We start from the raw sequence: 24,441 nt of genomic DNA on the forward strand, positions 1-24,441 counted from the left end.
TTCCGTACTACAGATCCTTTGGATTTATGTAATAATTAAACCCGTGTTTGACCTTATGATGAGTATGACTGTGATATTATGCCTGAAATGAGTCCTGTATGTGATAGCGCTTGATTCATGGACTATCACGATGATACAGGGAGTCAGATTCCTCGATTCGGGAATCCGGTTCATTTCAATGTCGATGCAGGAAGAAGTTCGCAGTGCAGTTCCACGAACGGTCACACCGGGAAGTAGACGAAGTAGTCATTCCCACGAACGGTCACGCCGGGAAGTAGACGAAGTAGTCGTTCCCACGAACGGTCACGCCGGGAATTAGACGAAGTAGTCGTTCAGGGAGCGAGCAGTCGCGTCAAGATGCTCCCCAAAAACCTGATTGCCCGCATCCCGTGCAGGACCTTCAGCGAGCAGAGGTCCCGGAGACCTGCTCTCGCTAGAGCTGTGCGCGCAGCACTAGCGATGGGAATGGTAGAAAGCAGCTGAGGGAGAAGGGAGAGGTCTCCTAAGCAGGAGTACCTGGATCAAGTGCTGAGGTGAGTGAGGATGGGAGTAGGGGGTGGTTGTTTATATAGGTGTGGAGGTAACTCAGGTTCCTTCTCCTCCTCGCCCTCGGCAAGTACGCGCTCGCCGACCATGTCTTGTGCGATGCCGCCTATCCCGCCGTCCCTCACTGGGTTAGGATGGATCTCCACGTCCTCTCGTGGATCTACGACTCCATCACCACCGAGCTGTTCGAGATCATCACCACCGCCTCGCCGTCCGCCCGCACCGCCTGGCTCGCCCTCGAAGAACAGTTCGTCGGCAATCGCGAAACTCGGGTTGTCCTCGTCGACACCGAGTTCCGCACCTTGATGCAGGGCGCGCTCTCCGTCACGGATTACTGCCGCCGGATGAAGACCCTCGCCGACTCCCTCACCGAGCTCGGCGAGCCCATCTCCGACCGCCTCCTCGTCATCAATGACCTCCGTGGCCTGAACGACCGCTTCGCTCACCTCCGCCCCTACCTCAAGCGACAGCGGCCGCTTTGCTCCTTCGCCGAGGTCCGCTCCGAACTCCAGCTCGAGGAACTCTCTCTGGGTGCTCCGTCCACCGTCACGCCGCCCGTTGCTCCTCCGCCGTCTGCCCCCACGGCCCTTACCGCCGGCCCCCCATCCCCTGCACCAACCTCGGGTGGGGGCCGTCGCCGCCGCAAGAACAAGGGGGCCAACGGAGGCCCTGTCCCTGGGGGCGGTGCCGCTCCCACCTCCGGCGCATCTCCAGCTGCCGGCGGCGCTGCTTGGCCCAGCTTCTACAATCCGTGGACTGGCACGATCCAGACGTGGCCCGGACTGCGCCCGCCATCAGCCACAGCTCCATGGCCGCAGGCTCTCCTTGGCGGCCACAGCTGGGAGGATGCACTGGCAAGGAGGACACTAGGTGTGGTGGGGGAGGCCGGAGGCAGGAGCGGGTAGAGCGAGCCGGTGCTATTGCACCTGCTGATCAAACACCTGGTCCGGAGGTCCTTCACAGAAAAATCAAAGGGATCAAACTCGACAGAGCAATTATTATCGGTTGTAAATTGGCGAACAGAAACAAGGTTTTTGATGATGTGAGGGGCGACAGGAACATTGTTAAGGTGGAGAGAACCGATATGTGCAGTGCCGGTGGACATGACTGGAAGAGCAGAACCATCCATGGCTGCCGCCTCCAGGAAGACGTCGCTCGTCACGAGCGCGCCCTGGCCGACGCGCAGCGCCTCCTCCAGGAAGACGACGACGCTGATGCCGCCGCAGCCGGCGGAGGCAACGCCCCTGCCGGTGATGACGCCGCTGACCCGGATGTCACCAGCGTCTCCGCCCTTCACGCCCAGGCTCTCGGCATCCTCAACGTCCGTGCTCTCATCCCGACGGTGCTTGACCTCGCCACGCCGTCCTTCTCCAAGTGGTGCCAAATAATTGTCCCTTCCTAAAGGATGCATATATTGGCGCAAAGTCGTAACGATCCGAGAGTCCTAGTCTCCTAGATAGCATTTGTGTGAAAGTGGATGACCTTTTTGACCATATTGCCATGCGCACACGTGTTTCCGTCATAAATTATACTACTATCCCATGTGCATGGTTCACTTACCACATGCTTCCTTTGAATTTTAAATCCTTATTAGCACGGTAAAAAAATATATAAATTGTAACAACATGCACGTGGCTACACACCACTCTTTCAAACTTCAAAATTCAATGCTACACATTGCCAGAGCCACCACACAAACATTGCATAACGATTATTTTTAATATATAACTACACATAGTTATGCATCACACATTCAAAATTTAAAATCTAACATACATAATTTTTTTCCCAATGTACATACAAGGTACCATAGCAAAAATAACACGATAATGAATATTTATATATATATAGTTAATTTTATTTTTCACTTGCAGTTTTCAAGTATTGTATTGTATATGCCTTGTACATCCGAGCTACCTTGGAAAACAACCACACTAACGAAAATTTCTTATATTGTTAACTTTCAGTCTCTTGACTTACATTTTTTTAAAAAAAGATTATTGTACAGACCATGTGCATCCCAGGTGCAATAGCACAGCAAAATATAGCATACAATTTCAAAATGCAAGCATCCCCAAAATTTACACGACTAGAAAAACTAGATTATCTACATCAACATTAAAAATAACATGTACCAAAGGGGCACTACCACAAAAATGGTTTTTAGAGGCGGGTAAAAACATATTTCTAGGGGTGGATGGGTACCCGCCCCTACTTCTTGCAGCTAGAAACAACTATTTGGGTAACGCACCCGCCCTAGAAAATCCATTTCTAAGGCGAGTCACGCCTTCAGCCGCCCAAAGAAATCGATTTGTAGAGGCGGGTGTGGGTCATGGCATGACCTGCCCTACAAATAAACTTTCATGAAAAAAATAGAAAAATAGCAAAAATAGCAAAATAAAAAAGAGAAAGATATTCTAGCCCACCGGCTACCACCACAAGTCCCTCTACTATGCACGTACAATTTTTTTGATGAAATATGCACACTTGTATCAACCGGGGTTCGAATTGTTTATCTCCTCTCCACCACACTATACAGTCACTTGTGAATTTATGAGGTATGTTATTCTTTTGTATTAACTCTGAAATTGATTTGTAGGGGCGGTTGATGCCATGACCTGCCATTACAAATCCATTTCCAGGAAGGATCGTCACCCGCCTCTGAAAATATATTTATATTTATTCCAAAAATTTATTTAAAAACTTTAAATATAGCAAAATAAAATAAAAAAGTAAAAATTTCTACACTATAGTTATTGTGAACTACAGATACATGAAAAATATACCAAGTATATTTCAGTTTATATAAATATAAAGATTGTAGAAATCTCGAAGTATGACTTGAGTTGTATGAAATACTATATAGTAATAGTCATATGTTGGGCATAACTATTAATTGATTCTTACGATTATAAAAGATCTTAAATGAATAATTCATAAACTATAAAGTTTTAGATCTTACCATTGTAACTTTAATATGGAGCTACTCTACATCGGAGGTTGTTTGAAAAAAAATAAAAAACTCTAGATTTTAAAATTAGAGATCTTATAATATTTTTTTAACTACTAAATGACTCTAAATGAAAAGTTATCAATTAAAAAATTTTAGGTCTCATCAATCTCTATAATTTTGATGTAAAGTTTGACTTCATCCGAGATTATATGAAAAAGTTACGAATTTATTTGTGTGGAGCCATTTGTAGGACGGGTCATGCCATCATCTGCCCCTAACATCATTTTGTAGGGACGGGTCATATCATCACCCGTCCTTGAACAGTCATCCGCCCTTTAACATATTTAGGGGCAACTGATGTCCCTAGAAAATGCTGTCTCAAGAAATAGTAGCGATTTCTAGGGGTGGGTGATGGATAAGGGCGGGTGATGGGTAATGGTGGCCATATCTAGGAGTAGGTGATGACTGTCCTCTAAAATGCATTTTCAAGGGCAAAACGGAAGGTACAATAACTTCGTTCTATTTCTAGGAGTGGATTACCTTTTGAACCGTCCCCAACAACCAAGCATTTCTACAGATCGAACGTGGGGTCGACAGGCACAAATCAGTTTGAGAAAAAAGATTGTAGATACTTAAATACATCCATTGATATGTCGTACAACAAGTCTAAGGACTTAATTGCAAGCTAGCATCGTCGCACTTTGCACACTTCCTCTCCCCTATCTATCCGCATTTATGTCTGGGTCCACTCCAACAGGAACCGCCTCGAGTCGACGTTACCCCGACCCGTCATCCCAAACAGCGGACTCCCATTCCCACTCCCACCACCTGAAACCCACGATGTTCCCATCGCGCTGCCCAGTCCCCCACACCTGCACGACCGCCGAGCCACACCCTACGCCCACGAACTTCCTCTTTAAACCCGGTATGTATGGAGACGCTGAACTCAAAACGAATCAAAGCAACCCTTCGGGGGAGGAAAAAAGAAAGAAAGGTGGTGGAGGATACAAGTCAAGAAACTATGAACAATGGATCAGAAGCCAATTTCGCTCGAGCTGGAAAGACTCCGGATAGCTTGACCAATGTGAGAATTAAGTTTATATCAGTGATCAGTTAGCTTGCAACCCTTCATAGAAAGATATCTCTTAGTAAGATAGATATAATTTTTCACAAGACGTTCCGGACCTTTCGCGAAGGGGTTTGAACCCTCAAGGAACATATCCTTTGGACACATACTTTCACCGTGTATAAATATGTAATGACACTATTTATTCAATCAATCAATGAACCATTTATATTCCATTCCGCACTCTATTTTCTACTTTTAATACGTTATCAGTCACGTACCGCTGGTCGGTGTTTTACCGCCACGCCCACCGAGGGATACCCCCGAGGTGGTGAGTTTGTAGTTAGGGTGTCGCCGAGATTAGAAACTCTAACTCGAAGGTACAAAAGAACGCAAGATTTTAGACAGGTTTGGACTGCTGAGAGCGTAATAACCTACATCATGTGTGGTTTGTATTGCTTTTGTTGATTATTGTCCCCAAGAGGGTCCCCGTCCGCCTTTATATAGCCTGGAGGGAAGGTTTACATGAAAGTCCTAGTTGGGTAGTTTCTTACCGTGTCCGACTAGTTTCACTACTGTACGAGTAATCCTACGCATTACGAGTAGTTACAACATATATAAAGCGTGGACTATATCACATCTCGTATCTAAAAGAAGTGTACCATGTGGACAGTCCCATATGCTCGGATCTGACATTGCTCTCCGCTGAGAACGAGAATGTAAAACAAGAAGCAAGGAAGCAAGATCGACGGCCAAACGGCAAACCGCATGCATTGATGAAGAAGACCGGATGAACGACGACCGCTCGCCGGCGATACGCTCGGCCAGAAAGAAGACCGGAAGATCGGCGGCCACTTGCCAGCGGCAACAACGAAGAGAAGCACAAAGTCCAGCGACGACGTCTCCGAGAACAGCCTGATCCATCGGCACCGCCGCAATCTCCTTCACGGCACTACAACCAACACAAGGCAATGGAAACAGATGCGCACACTGAGTTCGAAAAAAGAACGGGAGGCCGCCCAACTGCATCATCATGACACCAATGCAGACACGATAACAACGACCATGCTGCAATCTTCTTCACCGCAACAACAATCCCTACAGGGAGCCTTGCACGGAAACCAACACAAGGAAACAGGAAGCATAGCCTCCGTATCAGATGGATCAGAAAAAAAAAGGGGTCATTCGGCCTCCAGGAACACGATCTGTTTTTTTAGATATATTTCTTTGTCACTTTTGCTCTTGCATCGCTAATCGATAACACGCAAGAAAGTTTGATGCTATGTCCAACAAGAGAACAAGAACTAACTGCAGGAACAAAGAGAAAAAGAAGAACTCAGGCAAACCGGCCTCAAATTGGACGCATTTAATATGTTCTTACTTTTTGTGAGTTACCATGGCAGTGCGGTTCTTCAAATTCTGCATCAAGCCTTCAGTTTTTGTGTTCTCCCCAAACTGCTTTGTCACCGTCATAGAGGGTCACCATCACGGAGATAGAGCCCGTGCGGCCGCTCTCCAGTTGCGAGCATCGGGATGATGGCTTGCATGAGGCCCTCGACGACGATCCGGTATGATAATAGCGCTCGCCTGCCAGCGCTCTTGCGGCGGTAGAGTTCGCTCACCACGGCAGTTGCCGATGGACCACAAGTCCATAGTGGCGAAGGGATAATAATTTGTATGCGGAGTAATTTTACTCCTATGCACTGGTTATTAGACAAGAAATTTGAATACAGCAACTTTATTAATTTTGCAATTTACTATTGTTGATATTTTACTGCCACGCCCACCGAGGAATACCCCGAGATGGTGAGTTTGTAGGTAGGGTGTCGCCGAGATCAGGAACTCGAAGGTGCAAGGAACACATGGTTTAGACAGTTTCGAGCCGCCGAGAGCGTAATACCCTACGTCCTGTGTGGTTTGTATTGATATAGATGATGATCAGGTGATCTCCTGGATGATTCCCTGTTTGGATGGGGTGCTTATCCGCCCTTATATAGTCTGGGGGACAGGTTTACATGGAAATCCTAGTCGGATACAGCCCTAGAGTTCTACCCGAGTGGTTTAGGGTAGTTTCCTACTGTATCTGACTAGTTTTACTATTGCATGAATAGTTCTACTACACTACAATTAGTTACAACAGATGTAGGGTGTGGGCTATGTCCCATCCCTTATCCTAGGAAAAGTACGCGACGTGTACAGTCCCGTGTGCCCGGTTCTGACAACCGCATAAATTGCATTTTAACTAAAAAATTCTCTTAATTAAGTTTTACTTGATTAATGATATATTCAATGAAAAATATACTACATGTCTTTGACTTGGAACTAGAACACAAGGTGATGGAGATCTAGGCATTGGCTGTAATAAGTTCTTAAAAAAAATTATTTGCTCTAAGACCAAGCTTTTAATCAGCAAATTACATACCTATCACTGAGATGGCTACATATTATGATGATTACATACACGTGTGCTTCTAAGAAAATATTTTGCAGATATGAGATTGGTCTATACCTTAGTTATTTTGTGCATACTAATTTCAATGTTTAAGTCCTCAACTGAAACTCGAATTACATCCGTGTTAAGCCATGCAAATTCACACTCCACACCCTATTTGCTAAGCAATGCAAATTTAATGTGTATGTGCAATCACTATAGCATACAATGCATTTAGTGATTTGTTAATTTTGCAATTTATTACCTATTGCAATTTTAACAATAATAATTCATCGTAATTAAGCACCAAATGTCATGTTAAATGATCGATGAGCTTAATTCAAGCAGAATTATATGATCACAAAAATTAACCAATAAACACTTGATAATGCCTAACAAGCTTAATTAAAGAAATCAATTTAACTAAGCACCAAATATCATGTAATGACGTGCTTTATTGAAATGGAACTATATGCAAAAGACAAGTGTCACCTCATCATTTTATACAATATAAAATTTCAAAACCTTATATATTAGCCATACATAAGGTAGTACGTTGTTACTACTGTGGGATATATATATACTGATTATTCTCAACGTGCATACCCAATATTAAAGTTTAGAATGATTAAATGTTACACCTTTCTTTTCGGTGATTATCTTAATTTATATTTCATATTGGCCATACACAAGGTAGTATCATAATACTACTGCAAGATCTACGCAATCACATAGTGACTATCCTCAAAATGCGTACCTAATTTTGAATATGAATTAAATAAGGTCTACACCAATATGTTAACCACCCCCTAATAATATAACACGTATAAGTAAAGTCTAAGACATCTATTGCGATGACGCCAAACTATGCCTATAGCAGCGGGTTTCTCGCCCACTAATGTGAGGTCTATACCATTTAGGTGACTACCTTTGAGTTAAATTGTAAGTACATAATAACAGAGTTGATATCTAGACGATGACTAATATTCACATTTGATAATAGCAATGGTTTTTATCGCCTATTAACTACACGTAGATCAAGAAGCAATTTGGATCTATAAATTTTGCATATATTAATTCAAGACTCAGCTTTAATTCAAATTTAAGCATTCATTTTTGCTTAGTTAAATAGTAAAAAATAGTGCAACATATTTTTTCGACTATCTTGACTCAAATAAGCATGGCATATGTTTTGACAATGATCATTGCATCATCTATTCATCATAGAATAGAGTTCAAAACCAGAGCAATGACTTTTAATCACTTATCAATTATTGGATAGTCCACTTATAATCAAGTATCACCTTGGTTAACAAATATGCACATTAATAATTTTATGATATATAATTACAATTTAAGTAAATTTATTATATACATGATCAACTAATGTAGGACATGGCTAATGTTTTCACAATGGGTTTTTCTTTTTCCTGAACTCGCATTAAATCGGGATTAATTCTCTAGAATAGGCACTAGATGATAATGATATTATTGGGATGCTCATGACACCATTGCCACTATAGCTCTTCCAAAAAGAAGTGCCAACCCATTCCTAAAATAACAACATATGCAATATAGTGTGTTTCTTCTACTCAATTTTTTTTTAAAAAAATATGAGTATTCAATGGAGCAAGGTCCATCAACCTTTGCAATTTTCATTCGGAATTGCTAACGAAGAATATAATGTAATATCGCCTGTACATAAGCAATTGTTTACTTAGTCATTTATCATGATTTTAAGTTAAATGGTAATTTACAAAGCAATGAATCTCTAAAACACATATGTTACTTTTTTTTAAGTAAACGACTATAACGACAAATGTCATATTTGTCCAAAATTGTGGTTGTAAAACTTAGATTTTATGCCAAATTAAACATTTGGTTGAATCATTCCTCCATCTCATTGGAGGTAGTCGAGTCTAAGGGATTAATTTGAAGCTCACTTCAACAAATGAGACCCACAAGTCTCCATATTATCCTAGAATTAACATTAGTTGAATATTATACTACTACACGTACTGTATTGTCCATCATAAATATCATATAATTATGCATGATGTTCAGATTTTGTATGAATTAAAATTCATACTAAAGTTCATTTGGGATCCAACCAGATTGAAAAAGAAATTTGTTTAGTGGAGCACTGCACCGCTAATATGATCATGTGGATCATACTAGCGGTATTCAATTATTAATCGCGGATGCACTCATGCATCTAAATCCGAGAATACCGCTATATGTTTTTCAAGTTGTCCATTTATATGATTTCTTATTAAAATCAATTACTTAGAGTAATGTTGAAATATCAGCACTCAACTTGGTACAATGGATGGGAAAACTAAATACTCATAAAAATAATCCTTTCATATCATCTAAGTGTATTATACGTACATCAATCACATTAAAAAATATTGCGTACAAAATAATCTTTCAATCTTGATTAAATCATGATTTGGCATAATAGCCTTGGTCAATCGACCTAAGGGATGATAAGAAAAATTATTATCAATTTTCTTGGTCATAGTTTATATTTTCTGAATCCTCGGATTTTATAGGCACCTCATGTGTCACAAGGGACTTGATTTTAAGGCCCTCTTACCTTAAAATTTGAAAAAAAAAAAAGCCATTCAATGGATCATCTAGGTAATCTAATATGCAATATTGACGCATTTGAAAATAGTTTCACATGTGTCCCTTATAAGGCACCACAATTTAACCAAATTCATTGCTTGTATTTTTTAAAGCAAATTATCCCAGACAAGGGATCAAATCCATTATCATGGAATTATTTGGTTTTGAAAATTATATCATTAAGTACTTTATATCCAAATTAAGTGTTGGCCAATTGAATCTCTTATCGAGATAATTTAAATGTATGTCCAATGAAATAGAATTGCAATTTATCACGTCAAATTGGTAAATGCAGACCTACACACTGTATTATTATGAAAAATTCATTAAACTACAATCATACGGCTCCCTCCGTTGCAGTTAGTATATGGAGTTTTTGGCCTTAGCCAAATATTTCGCTTCTGCGTGTCAAATATGTTTTACACATATCGATATCACCACCTGTGTATACATTCACGGTATTGAGGATCTATAAGGAGGTATTATTATCCATCATTTATAGGTACCTTTGATCACTCATAGAGGATTAATTCACGGCCTAGTATACTGACTACACTGTTGAGGGTAGTTCCAGGCATTAGGGGAAGATAAATACCACACATATAATGCCTGGAATCCAAAGTGAATATTTCAAATTCAGCCCTCGAATCCATGTACGCACCAAAGAATATCTGAACCAACATCTTATATCTGTAACACATTACAAATAGTCTGCCACAAGCGTTTACTCATCAAAAGTGTCATCACGTCCGATCCTACTGATAATGTATCAGAAAGAGTGGAAGTACCTAACAAATCACTCAACTCCCAAGTCAAAATAAGAGGGAGAGAATTATGGTCATTAGGGATATAGCTTATTTCAAGCATCTATGGAAATAGGGGAGAGATCCTCCGGATAGTAAATGTGAATCAACATTATGTATGTTGTTAAGACACTTTGTGTATATTCAAATCCAAAGCCTATGAATATTGTTTAATATTCAAAAGCCCAGTACTTGTGGACATAAATTCAGACACTGGGTCAATGGAACACCCTGAATCCATCATCGTGGGAAATGAGATAGAGTTTTAGAGGGTGGATATTTTCACAAGCTACATTGTTGGCGCCATCGAATCAATCATACAAAGATTACAAATTGTCGACATATACTCCTTATAAAAATTATCATAAGCTGAATCCAGACCAAAAGTTCTAGGCAGAGTGTCCAAACACTCAAATTGGTCAAATAAAAGGTGACAATTAGGGAGAAGTGTTCTCATTCAATAGTGAGAAGTATTTAGGATAGTAATATCTTCTCATAATGCGTTCTTTATGGAAGCAAGGTGGTGAAATACCGAGAACTTGTAGCACATGGTTCCACGCAGAGAGTGAGCAACATACCTGCATGGTATGTGTGAAAATTATGTTCCTATATTCAATCAATGGCAGATCAAATAAATTTGATAGATTCAAATATACAATGGATTTTGTTTTCTGAATTGAAATTGAAGTTGCAACATATATTGTGAATAACTCAAGTCATGGAGACTTGAAAAGGTTAAGCTGATTGTGGTACAACTAGCCAAGGGAGTATCATCCATACAAGGATTACTTCAATTGTTATGATTGCATATGTGTTGGTTCCGGAAATGTCCGGCAGCCAAAACTACTCGAAGATGTGTATCACGCGTCGTGATCGGATGTGGCCTAGCACACAATGACTAAAGATTTATACTGGTTCGGGCAGAATGCTCTACATCCAGTCGGGGGTCAGTCGGATGTATTGCTTGAGCCCAGGTGCTCGTGAGAGTTGGGAAGTTACAAGCTTTCGAGTGAAAGTTGTGAGACTGGAAGATTGGATTTCCTATGTCCTCCTTTTCCTAGGCAGGTGACCATCCCTTTTATAGTCCTGGAGGTCTCCTTCATAGGGGTGCTAAGGTAGAAGAAATGAGGTAGAGAGAGAGTTCCTCGCTTCACCAGTCGGGGCCGCCAACCTTGTCAGTTGGAGCCCTACGACGACTATTGTCCTAAGTCCTACATCGTGGGACAGCCGTCTCGTCTTGTCCATGTGCGTTATGCTCCATCGATCGGAGGCCATGGGGACGTCAATAGGTACGATACGGCTATCACGCCCCGTCCCTGGCGCCTCTCCCGGTCACTTTATCGTGATGGGGGCGTTCCGGCCGTATCATGATGACGTTCTGCCCATCCCTTTGCGAGGACGGGTAGGTAGAATAGTGGCATGCTGTTGCCACAGCAGAGAGGACTGTAACCTACCATGGAGGGGGTGGATGGCCGTGTACGATAAATTGACCCCCAAGGCTCATCCTTATCCTCCGCACCTACTCCTGGAGCCGGCTGGCAAGCTGAGTCCGGCCTTCCGACTGCCCTACCAGTCAAGGAGGTGGGCACATGTTGGGCAAAACTCAACCAAAACCCCAGTCGGAGCCTAGGTACGGATCCGGCCTTCGACTGGTTTGCAATCGGGGACACGGCCTTGGTCACCCCGACCGAGTAGTCAGGATTGCGGACCGAGGTGGCCCAGATGAAGTTGTCGCCAGGGACGAATCCCGTGCCGAAGGCACCTGATGCGCCGTTACTCGACTTTACTAGTCGAGCCTGTTTGATGTAGCCGATCAAGGTGCAGTCGATGTAGTCACCAGGAAGTAGTCGTAGATGTAGTCGAAGTAGTCATAGAGGTAGCCGAAGTAGTCGTAGATGTAGTCGAAGTAGTGGGAGATGTAGACTGGCACTCATTCTACGCGCGGCCTTGGGCTGTCCAGTGAGAAGTGGGCCCACTGGGACCCCTGAGTCCTTGGACCCGTTAGACTGCTTTACAGTCGGGGAGACGAGCCTTGGTCACCCTGACTAAGCAGCCAGTTGGGGAAACGAGCTGTAGTGGCCCCGACTGAGTGGCCAGTCGGAGACAGAGGCCTTTGCCACCCCGACTGAGCAGCCAGTCAGGGTTGTGGGCTGAGATTAGACTAAATGAATTTATGGCTTCGCACGGAAGGGCGTCTGTCCCAAGCGAGGCCTTGGACCAGTCGATGGAAGTGGGCACGCTGGGACCCCGGGTCCCTGGACCCATCAATATGTGTGTCTATAAGTGAATTCTGAAATAAATTTTATCATCTCACCACACAAAGAAGCAAGCAATCATTGTACGATGGATTTTGAGATGAATTTAGGTAAAACCGAACTATACTTAAGTCTACAACTTAAGTATGCACATCAGTTTACCAATATAGAATTGATATTGTACACCAATATCTAAAAATATTGGAAAGTCATATCTATCAAAATTTGTAGTCAGTCAATCCTAAAAGATTGATCATTTTCCATAAAGACCGGGGATGTCATCCTTAGTATCATTAAAGAACTTATATATGTATCTACATATTGCAACAAGCCTAATGCTGCATTTGTAGATATTTTGCTATAGCTCAAAATAGCGCAACTCAATAACTCCATATAGATGGGAGTCAAAGAGGATATCCACATATATCAAATGGTAAAAAAGGTTTTGATTTATTATGAATAAATCATGATGTGACAAAAGTGGGATATCAAGACACTGGCTAACTAATCCTCATATTGTCAGACTATTGACTGATGCTATGGTAGTAAAAAAATTTATTGGCGTTATGAAAATAAATTGTAATGGCAACTTCACTTGTCATTCTAAAGCATTATTTGAATATGCATAACTTTATTGAATGATTAATTATGATTCCTTTGAATCATTTAGATTATCTACAAGGATAATACGACTTGTATTGCTTGGATGATAAAAGGTTATACAAAAACCGTATTACTAAACATATTGCTGAACTTCTTGCAAAATTAGATTATGAGATAATCTCATAAGATTCAATCACAAAGTTATTACCAACCACTACATTCTAGAAATGTAATTTTGAAATTGGTATACAACGACTTTATTTTTGCAAGGTTTAAGGAGACACTCTCCTTAAGTTATAACCTATTCAAAACATCATATTGTACTCTCTTTCCCTATATGAGTTTTTCCTTACAACAGTTTCTCATAAAGGTTTTTCTCATAAAGATTTTAATAAGGCAATATCAATACAGGAAAATATGTCATATCTCCTATATCTCCTATTTTTCCATAGGATTTTTAAAGGTGGTATTCAGGACATATTGCATGTCACATTTTCTGTTTTCCTACAAGGGTTTTTAAGAAGGTATCAAAGACATTATTCTTCCTCATATTTTTCCATTGGGTTTTGAGGGAGGTTATTAGATTATAATCCACAAATCATGATTATTGATCTCCAAACTTTCTTATAATTTTCTCCTTTCGAGGTTTTCTCATATGAGTTTGAGATGAGACAATAATCTATATATGCTATATCATTTTCTCCTATTTTCCCACTAGATTTTAAAGAAATTTAATAGCGTATCAATATACAATTTGCTTTCTCCTCAAATTTTTTCCACAGGGTTTTTAAGGGGTTTTTCCCATATAATAATCAAGGATGATTGAACAAATATTACACAAAGCATACAAGGAGCTAATTGATCAAGGGGGAGTGTTAAAATTAAGTTTATATTAGTGATCAATTAGTTTGCACCCTTCATAGGGAGATATCTCTTAGTAGATAGATAACCTTTTACGAAAGATTCTGGACCTTTCGCGAAGGGGTGTGAACCCCAAGCGACATGTCCTTTGAAGACACCCTCTCACCATATATAGATATATAATCACATTGTTCGTTCATTCAATCAATCAATAAATCATTTATTCATTCCATTCCGCACTCTACTTTCTACTTTTAACAACCAAGAAGAGAACTTTGGCAAACAGGTCGCTGTTTCAGCGGTTGATGTATTAGATTAGATCGGAGTATCGGACTTCTGTAAAACACAAGAGGGAGGGGGGAGGGGGATGCCGCGCTAGAGCTTTCCCTTCGTAGATTGCAGGCTGGCGTAAAGGAGTGCAAAAGGAAAGGAATAGAACGCCATCTTTATGATTCTAGTCATGCGGTAACATCATGTAAATAATCAATTGATTAGGTCGAACACAATCCGTCAATCTGCTGCGGCTTGTCGACCCATCGATCATGCGGTGAGGACGGTGGACTCGGCATCTGATACGTCTCCGCGTCCGGATCTCGCGCCGACTTCCGGACCCTTGCGGCCACGGCCCACCGTGCGAGCTTCTCTCCTCCTCTTCCTCCGGCACCGCCGTTGCCGCAGAAGCCCAGCCGCCGCTGCCGCCGGCGGAGCGTCTCCCCTCAGCTCAAGGAGGACCCTGCCGCACGACGCGCAGGAGGCGAAGTCGCCCTCCGCCCGGAGGCGGCGGACCGCTCCGCAGTGAGCGCACCAGCAGCACAGCGCCGAGGGTGCCATCGCCACGACGCGCGCCGGAGGAACGTGTCGTCAACCGAGGGATGATTTATGCGGCAGCTGGCTACATTTTTTGGGAAGGTTTCCGGCCGTTCGGCTCGGGGATCGGACGGGCTCGGCTTCGCTAACGCATCGTCGTGTTTGGTTTTCGGTGGACGAGCAATGTGCAATGTGCCTCCCTGAGTTGGTGTTTCCTTAAATATATAGTGCCGGGCGAGTCGGCATCGAGAGGCGGTTCGAGAACCGGAGTCAAGGTAGGAAACTTGGCGGTCATGGCTGAGGCTTCTTGACAGCCAAGGTTCCTGTGTTTCTTGAGTCCTATACACACGGACACGGAATATACAGCTCAATCAAAGATTCACGTCGATTTTTCATAATAAATAATAAAGAAAGCAAAGAATAAAGCAACGAAGGCGTCATGCGAAGGCAATGATCCAAACCGGTCAACGCGGGATAAGCCTGTCCCTCCGGACAGAGGTTGCGATCAAAATATCATATGCACAAATATAGAACCTGGGAGTCTACGAATCTGAAGCATATATAAGTAGTTGCTAGTGCCAGAAGTATCAAACAGATTCAAAAGTGGCTATCTAATTTCGACGTCCACAACCAAAAAGGGGAGGAACTCAAAACTAAGGTTCATGGCACCGAATGCACATCGCTCCAGCTGGAATTTACAACAATGAGTACACCCGTATTTACCTCTTGCTGAATATAGCAAGAACCGTAGGCTCTTCAAGCATGGTTCCGTGCATTTTATCTCTACATTACACGGCGCATTTTAGAGTTACCTCCTGTTTTCCAGAAGAGGCTCCACAAGGTTCACTTGTTTTGATGGGTTAGATTCACCTTCAGTAGGTTTCTTCAGAATTCCAGCAGGCTGCTGTCCTTGGCGATTCTGCGCTCCCTGGAGGGGCAGCAAAATCAATAGGTTTACTAAGTTAGTAACTCACAAGTTATAAATATATGGTAATTCTGGACTAGTGATGAAAAGTTCACAGAAATGCCACTGGTAACTAGAAAAGGAAATATATCCAGCCATCTATACAAAAAAGGGAAGTTAACCTGTCAAAAGGGGAATCTGCTGAATAAATATGCTACTAGTCTACAAGTTTTGAGTCAAGTGACTGTTATTGCAAGTCCATTTAGCACGTGATTTCTGAACTGACCAAGCATATATTATTTGCATAAATACAATATTACAAAAACATTAGATATCACTGTCAGCTGACATCCTGTGTAACCAATAAAATATTGTGGAAAAAGAATATGTGGAAAAGATTAATGAACAGCAAAACCACATCAACAAACAGATGAGCATTTTTTGTAACACTCACACAGCATATAAGCTATCTTGAAGCTGAACTTAAAAGAACTTCACTCGTAGTTGATAAAATGTCCATTCAACGTGAACTTTGTCCATCAAATCTTCTGCTTAATTTCTTAGTGAATGAATACTTAACAGGTTGAACCAACTTGAACAACTTAATTTATAACAGAAAAGGATGAAATATAAATGTTTGGACATGAACAATTAGCATCCAACACTGCAATATCTGGCTGAGGTGGCTGCCTGGTATCCAGGCCAAGGACATTCAGCACAATCAAGATATCATATTAATATTTTATCTACTCTCCAGAAAATTTACATTGTCATTCTTAAATATCACATATAAATAAATTATGATAAGAACATCAACTCAGTAGCATGATGACAAACTTGTGCTAATACTATGAATGCCAGATACCAAACTTTCTACAGCCAGCATGGGTTGCAGTTTACATAACCATAGCAGAAAAGTCGCACTTACTGCAGCCTTTTGACCCGTTAATCTCCTAACAGATGGAGCCCTTGCAACCGACGATGCAGCAGCAGCAGCAGCCACTCGGATTCTGTAAGGGAGTGAGAATTAGTTGCTTTCTACTTAGCATATGTTGAAGAATGGATAAAAAAAAGTAGTATATGTGCAGTTGAGGCATACCTTTTATGAACATCAACATATTCATCAGTCTCATCCACTATCTCCTCCTGCAAAATTGAAGAACTTGAACTGAGACACATCATATAAAATGGTATTCCCTCCATTGTTATAAATGGTATTTCCTCCATTGTTATATGACGTTTAGGACAAGCTACCCAGAGGAATAATACATTTTTACACCTTACCTGCAGGAGTTCTTCAAAGACATCTTCAAGTGTGATGATACCAACAACCTCACCATCCTCGATATCCTCTGATGACCTAGGTACTGTGTTCGATGTTGGGTTTCCATTAACCTGCCTGTTATGTGGTCTTTCAATATCAACAACCACATTGTCTGCCCTTTCTTCAGCATTAGATAACAAGGGAGCAGTCAACTGTGCTGGCCCAACTGCTTCCCTGTTTGGTTCAGTTTTCTCAGCAGGTGGTTCAGTTTTGGGTTTAGCCTTCACAACAGCAGCCATATGACTACTTCCTTTCTGAAACTCATTGAGTATATCATACAAAGGCATGTCTGAAGGAACCCTGGAAAAGTTAGTATTAAGTTATTGACCCAATATAAGTCATGGAGAAAGTGTGTTAATTTACTGGCATGATACAGCAAAGAAAACATTTCAAAACCACTGAAGCAATGGTATCACATACTGAAACATAAAGATTCTACGCAAGAATAAAATCCAACAGATGAGGGGCATACCTTGGAATCCTTCTAATTGAAACAGCACTAACTGGTGTCTCTGTTTCAGCACGAACAGTCAAAAGACTTTTCACCTAATCAAGTTCAAAATGCTTATAAGTTAGTTGAGAATCCAAAATAACTGAATGATAATCAATGGCATCAATGAAACATTGAAACATACCAACAGGAGACCAATAATATTTTTAGGGTTTCCCGAATATACAGGAACACGGCTGTGACCACGAGCAAGAATTTTGCCAATTGCTTCCCTGCGAACACAAAGGGACCAAAAGACTGTTGTAGTTTAAAAAAGTTTCTAGTGGCAAAATACGAATAATACAGTGCTCTGGATACATATCGTGCAGAAATGTCAATTGTGTAGGTGAAACTCAAAACCTATGATATTCTAAGTTTACATCTGGACTTGATGTCTGTGGTTAGTCCAGTATGCCCATGTTAGTGTCGTGGTCCGTCTGTTGTGTAATGCTGTGTATCGTGGGCCCTGTTTGTGTCAGTGTTCATTGTGTATTTCCGTTGTCAGTGTTGTATGGTGTTTCTGTAAACTCTCCTTAATGAAATATGTGCATGCTACATTCTCGAATCGGCTAGCAAGTTGCTAGTATAGATCGGGAAGTACAAGACAGCACAACCAGAAAAGTGCCAGTAATGTCAAGTGCTCATTTCAACTTACAGCCAACTTATGCACATGGAGCAGATGATTTCCACCCACCCGGCCAACTGAAGTTCACAGAGCAAATATGGGATGCGCAAATTGTTGTGATTCACTTAATCATAATATATTGATAGGTAGATTGGCATATATGAGCAGAATGACAGGACTGTGTGTCCTTTGATCAATATTTAGCAGCCAGTCTCTTCATGCTCATTTGACTGCACTCGTAATGTCTAATGTAATGTGGGCATGTAAATGGAGTAGAGAATTTTCGACTGCATATTTCCTTTTCTCTTTCTTTTACTTTCTTGTTGGTGGCTCATGTTGGATTTCGCCTATAGCCAACCCCAACTTGCTTGGGACTAAAAGGCTTTGTTATTGCTATTGTTGTTGACCGAAAGTACGCAGAACAAAATATGTGATGGACCAAAGTTCGGCACTATCTGTGTCTGACTCTTGACTCCGAAAAAAAAATGTAGGATAATATACTAGTGATATCCTTCCATGTGTGCTATATGATTGCACCCCTAACCATCACTACAGACCCTAATTAATGATGTAGGGAAACAGAAACAAATAACAAAAGAAAATGTGAGCATAGCACAAAAAACATGAATTAAGATCAATAATAAGGAACATGAGCATGAATTGTGGTACAATAAGCGGCGATGTAGTATTACCAATCCAGCTTGGAATCCACATCTAGCGAGAAAGTTGACTCAATAGGTGTCATAGCTTCTGCAGCAGTCTGCACACACAAAGCAATAAGATTCCTGTCAAATTCAACTAGAAGCGTTTAGGGTTCTGCCATTGTCAACCAATTAAGTGAACTGTTCCTCAGCATGCACGGTGCTGCCAAACCTGAATCACCATGTCACTTTGCTTTCTAAGCAGTCAGCACATATATGAACTGAGGAACCTTGTATCGGATTTAACACAAGAGGAACTTGCATGCTGTTATTTGCACAAGAATTGCAACATAGATCAAACCATTTCCAGTTGAGCATCGTAACATGGAACTGGAAACCATTGTGCTTACAAACAAAAATAGAGAGATATAAAGAAAAACAAATTGATGTCTAATACAGGATATTAATAGGCATCCTAGCTTAATGTTGAAAGCTAACAGATAGAAGACAAAAGAGAATTATAGCTCATACCAAGGAAACTTTATATCAAGTACATTTAAATTTGGATATTATTACCAGTGTTCCCTTCAGATATATGCATTGTTTCTGTACTGTGAAAAATAGGTCTCAAATTATGAATATGATATATACCTTTTCAGTCAGATCCAAGGCTCCGCTTATGATTGTAGTCTCATCATGCGTAAGCTCTCCACCCTTGCCAGCCTGTCATGGTAGAGGCTACACTGTCATATACCCCTGGTTGAGCATGAAAACTTCTCAAGAAGCAGAGTGATACGATAATGTTACCTCTTTGCTATGGATTGAAACTAGAGCTTTCAACTGAGCTCGCCTAAAAAGTGCAGACTCATTGTGCCCAAGAGCACAGTCCAAGAGCTGAGGGCAAAAGCATACTTCAGTAGCCACGCAACAGACCATAAATCAAGTAAACTTTAAAAAACATAAACAAAAGATCATCGAACAAAAGAGTATCCAAAGATGCATACTGTGGTAGAATATGCAATCAGGTCATCTTTTACTAAACACTAAAAACACATTATATTAAGGTCTGCAATAAATCAGAGTACAGCCACTCCGATTTAGTCACTTTGATATTCAATCTCCAGTGAGGTCCCTGCATCATGTCAAAATCTGCATTCAATTCCTTCACTGAATTGCATACGAAATTAAATGCAGACTTTCCATGACAGGAACTTAGCATGTTCATATTTTCTATATGTAGAAGGGCAACTTATCACAAGTCACTTTAGTAAAAGAAGCTTGATACCTGCTGAACGGAAGGAGATATCAAGCTTCTATATCAGCCAACTCTTAAGATAATACAAAGTGTTAAGATAGAACTGCCAGTTACACCTGTACTGAGGGCCAGTATGTAGGATACTATCGCTAGATTCAATCTTCTCACGAGACAGGATAATAAGCTTGACAAATGGTAGAAAAAGAAAATCTCAACACACAACTGATCGCTATGGGGGGGAAGAATGAGAAGTGAGGACCAGTGTGCACTTTTTGAGGACTATAACATGATGACATGGAGTAAGGTCACAAGTTAAAAGAAAGACTTCACTGATCATTTAAGCATTAAATGTGCAGAAGAAACAGCTTGTAGAATGCTCACTGTTCTACAAAAAAAATATCATGTTTTTGATTGGCTCCTAGAAAATATCATGTTTTTAGGAAGCAAGATCAATAAATCAATACCTAGTTACTTACCAACAGGAACAGACAAGAAATAAAGAAAACATATGGACATAAGGAGAACTAACTTCTTTTTGCAGGAAACACATGTATGGAATTTATAAATATTCACTAAATCCACCTTTCCTATTTACATAGTTCGTACTAACTATTTTTTCTTTGGAAGTATAACAGAACTGCTTCCAGTGTGTAGCATCTACTAAGCAAATTAATTTTTCTTTTCCTAAGAGTATTAAAAATATTTAGTAGCCAATATATACAAACTGGCAAGGATGAAGTTTTTCTGAATAGAAGAGAAATAACCAATATTAAAACTAGCTTTAGCTATGACGTGTAATAGGTCGTCAAATATCTCGCATGCAAGTTGCTGGGGTTTTCAAGGACAGTGGAAACCAAAACATCGCTCTGTAACCAAGTTCATCAGCTATGCCATAAAGCTGAACAAAAATATGACTCTGAAATAAAGGCTTTATCATAATGTAATTCATGCGTTTCAAAATATATGCCATGACAGGAGCGCATAGAATTGCAGTATAGTAGGAACATAGAATTGAATCGTGTGATTTTGTTGATTTACCTTCCCAATAGGGTAAGCAATTGGGTAGCAGATGACCATGAGGATCCGTACAAGCCATACAAAGTTAGCACCCACTGCTAGACCATATCTGGTACAGATTGCTTGTGGTATAACCTGGTGTTGGAACACTACACAGTCAGTCAGACTATACAGTGAGCAAATAGTGAATTTTGGACATCAGATGAATACCTCTCCAAAGGCAAGAACAAATGTCACTGACAATATTACAGCAACAACAGGATGAAAAATCCTGTCAAGAAATATAGGAAGTGCCTGCAATGGTCACAGTGAGGTAAATGGAAGAGTCAATGGTTGAAGATATAAGAGAAAATATTGTGTAACATATGCTCTACCTATCAATGACTTTGAAGTTAAGAAATAAGGTGGATAGTGACATAAAGGAAAAAAGGGTACATAAGTGTCAACTAAGTGAAAGAACTCTCCGATAAGAAGCATGATAGCACATTTAGAATGAAGCAAATAATAATGATTGGACATACATGCATCGACTGTGATGCAGTTGGACTAACACTTAGCACCAACTTCCCCTGCAGTTGGATGATGAAAGAAAATAGTAGTACTCATGCATGACCACCGGAAGAAAGAATTTTGTGTAGTGAATGCAACAAATATTACACTCAATCTTATCTAAGCTTCGTCAACTCCCAGTTTCCAACATGCAAGATAACCATAAAATGGATTGCTGGAAATTTTATGATATGGTGAAAAAAAAATTGAACAGATACAGGCAACTTCAGAATACTATCTCTCTCTCAATAGTGAGTTAAAAAGTAAAAAGTGTTGATGCCTGCATAATTCATCAGAAGCTTCAACCAGAAAGTTCTGATGTTACCATACATTCTTTTGGCAAATGTACAATTGTAGAGTGCAAAATAGTGTGATGATTGATAAGATTCAATCCAAATTCTCTACCTCCATGGCAACAGCATTACACAACAGCAGGGTAACAAGAAGCTGGTGCTGCTTTTGAACAACTGGAAGGATGGCAGCTGCAGCAAATAAACAGCACATGTGAACAGCTGAACTATCAATCAAACGGGAAATATAATAACAGTGCTGGATTTCAAAAGGGGAAGACCAATAGAAGGTTGGTAACTAAAAGGACGTGCTAGAAGAGACAGTGTGTAGCCAGTCAAAGTGACTAAGCAGCGTTATTGCCACATTTAAACTGAATGTTGCCCCCGGATGCATTAGATGAACTCATGAAGACAGAGGCCGAGAAATGCCACTTACACTTCAGTGACTAGAGCAACCCAAAGGAGAATACATTATGAAAAGCTATAGCAGCATGCTACCCTGATAAACAAACCTGGTAGACCCAGGAAGCTCCAGGGCAGATACCTTTTATGCTTGTCCATTACATACTACCTCCAATTCCCAGTTGCCTGATGTATCATTTCATAACTCACCAGAAAGAGGTGAATCGATAAAGACAAATCCCGTCCACACTACTTTTTTTATTCCCTGGTTTCCTTACTAACTTTTTTGTTTGTTCTGCTTCCCTTTCCAAACATTTTTATAAGTAAAATGTCAGTATTAGCATCCCATCTTATCCTCACTGCCATAAACGCTACTTTCAGAAACCCAGCAGCCATACAATCGGGGCCAGAAAAAATCAGCACAGAACAACAAAGACATTCTAATCTTCAAAATTGCAGAGAGAAACTTGACAATTCAGTATGATGCTCTCATCCCCATTTACCAACGTAACATGCTGCAACAATATGACCGTCTACCAGAAGATCACAAAACCCGCTCCTAAAAAACAGCGAACAGATCGAGCAGAACGAAAGGGAACAGGGGGGTGGGGGGGCAAATGGGTAGGGTTTCGGATCGGACCAGCCTGCGCCTTCTCGGCGTCCGTGCCGCTGCGCTGGAGGATCTCCAGCTCGACGAGGCCGAGCGACATGAGCCCCAGGGTGAGCCCGGACATGATCCCAGCGAAGAGCACGAGGAAGCAGGAGATGCCGGCGTACGCCCACCACTCCAGCGACCCGAACGCCGTGTCCTCCCCCTGCACGATCAGCGCCATCGCGCCCACCCCCGCCGCCGCGGCCGCGCTCGACGCGGGCCGCGCCGTAGCCGCCACCACCCGCACCGCCGCCGCCAGGCTCACCGCCCGCGCCCTCCCCGCCGCCGCCGCCATCGTCCCCCGCGCCCGCGCCCGCGACGATGAGTCAGAGACAGAGACAGAATCAGAGCCCCCGCCCCCCGCGGCCCCCGATGCGTGGGCACCGTATAAGCAGGTCCAGAAACGGGGGGGCGCTCGCTCGCGAGTAAGAGGACAAGATGGCGCGGCGTGGAGGCCGCGTGATGCGGCCGCGGCCAGACTGGGGTGCTGGCGGCCGATCGGACGGCTGGTGGGACGCCACGCGGGCGGAGCGGCGGGCCACGTGGACCCGTCACCCGGCTCAGGCTGTGCAACCGGACGACGGGACACGGCGACACGCAGCACACGTCGTTGGCGTTCAGAGAGAGCTTGGTTGGGAGGCCGTCGGGGTCGTCGCGGCGTCGTGCTCGCGCTGGCACAGCTGCGCTCGGGTTTGCGAGAGGGGACAGGGGAAAAAGAAGGCCTCATGATGGCTTGGATTGATACAGATAGCAATGATGTGATCGCGACACCGCCTTGCTAATTGAGTTGGCTGTCTCCGTAATGGAAAATGTTGACATGAAAATGTCTATTTCTAGAAGCGAGATAACGCAGCCACCAATTGCACCAACGTTTTCAAACTTATGCAGAAGAGGAAATGGCTTACACAAAAAAAAAAGGTGGCCTTCAACAACTTTTTTTTGGTTGTAGAAACGCTCTTGGTAATGTGTAAAATTGGACCAACTTGCTACTACGGATATTGTGAGCGTAGCGGAAGTCTTCAAACAAGTTTGGAAGTAAATCCTTTAAACTTTAGCTTTCAGGCAAGTCACACATCTATGTGACGTGGCTTGTCAAAAGAATATCATAAAAAAGGGACGTGATGAGCCTTTTTTTTTGTATTTGTGCCGTATTATAGCCATGACGAGTTGTTATCGGTTCTTTAATTTTGGACAAAAAAATGTCCATCTGTCCTTTTTGTTGAGTACTACCATTTGTCTTGTATATAATCATGGACTCGCGTTCAAAATGGTTTTTTATATCGCGAGTGATGCTAATGCTGATATTTATAGTTTATTTTATTTTCCTCGTGCTTGG

General features: G+C 41.8%; 1 protein-coding gene across 1 annotated transcript; it reads right to left on the reverse strand.

Moving 5' to 3' along the window:
• Positions 1-15,474: 15,474 nt before the first annotated feature.
• Positions 15,475-23,534, reverse strand: LOC112885001 (DUF21 domain-containing protein At4g14240-like). Its single transcript, XM_025950664.1, has 13 exons — positions 23,094-23,534; positions 22,167-22,243; positions 21,423-21,506; positions 21,234-21,347; positions 19,748-19,834; positions 19,592-19,663; positions 18,992-19,059; positions 17,820-17,907; positions 17,657-17,730; positions 17,145-17,484; positions 16,960-17,006; positions 16,789-16,870; positions 15,475-15,884 (listed from the first exon to the last, which is right to left on the reverse strand). Exons 1-13 carry the CDS (start codon positions 23,398-23,400, stop codon positions 15,765-15,767), a joined length of 1,560 nt encoding a protein of 519 aa, XP_025806449.1. The 5' UTR covers positions 23,401-23,534; the 3' UTR covers positions 15,475-15,764.
• Positions 23,535-24,441: the final 907 nt, after the last annotated feature.

This window comes from Panicum hallii, chromosome 3, assembly GCF_002211085.1.
Source record: "Panicum hallii strain FIL2 chromosome 3, PHallii_v3.1, whole genome shotgun sequence".
NCBI lineage: Eukaryota > Viridiplantae > Streptophyta > Magnoliopsida > Poales > Poaceae > Panicum > Panicum hallii.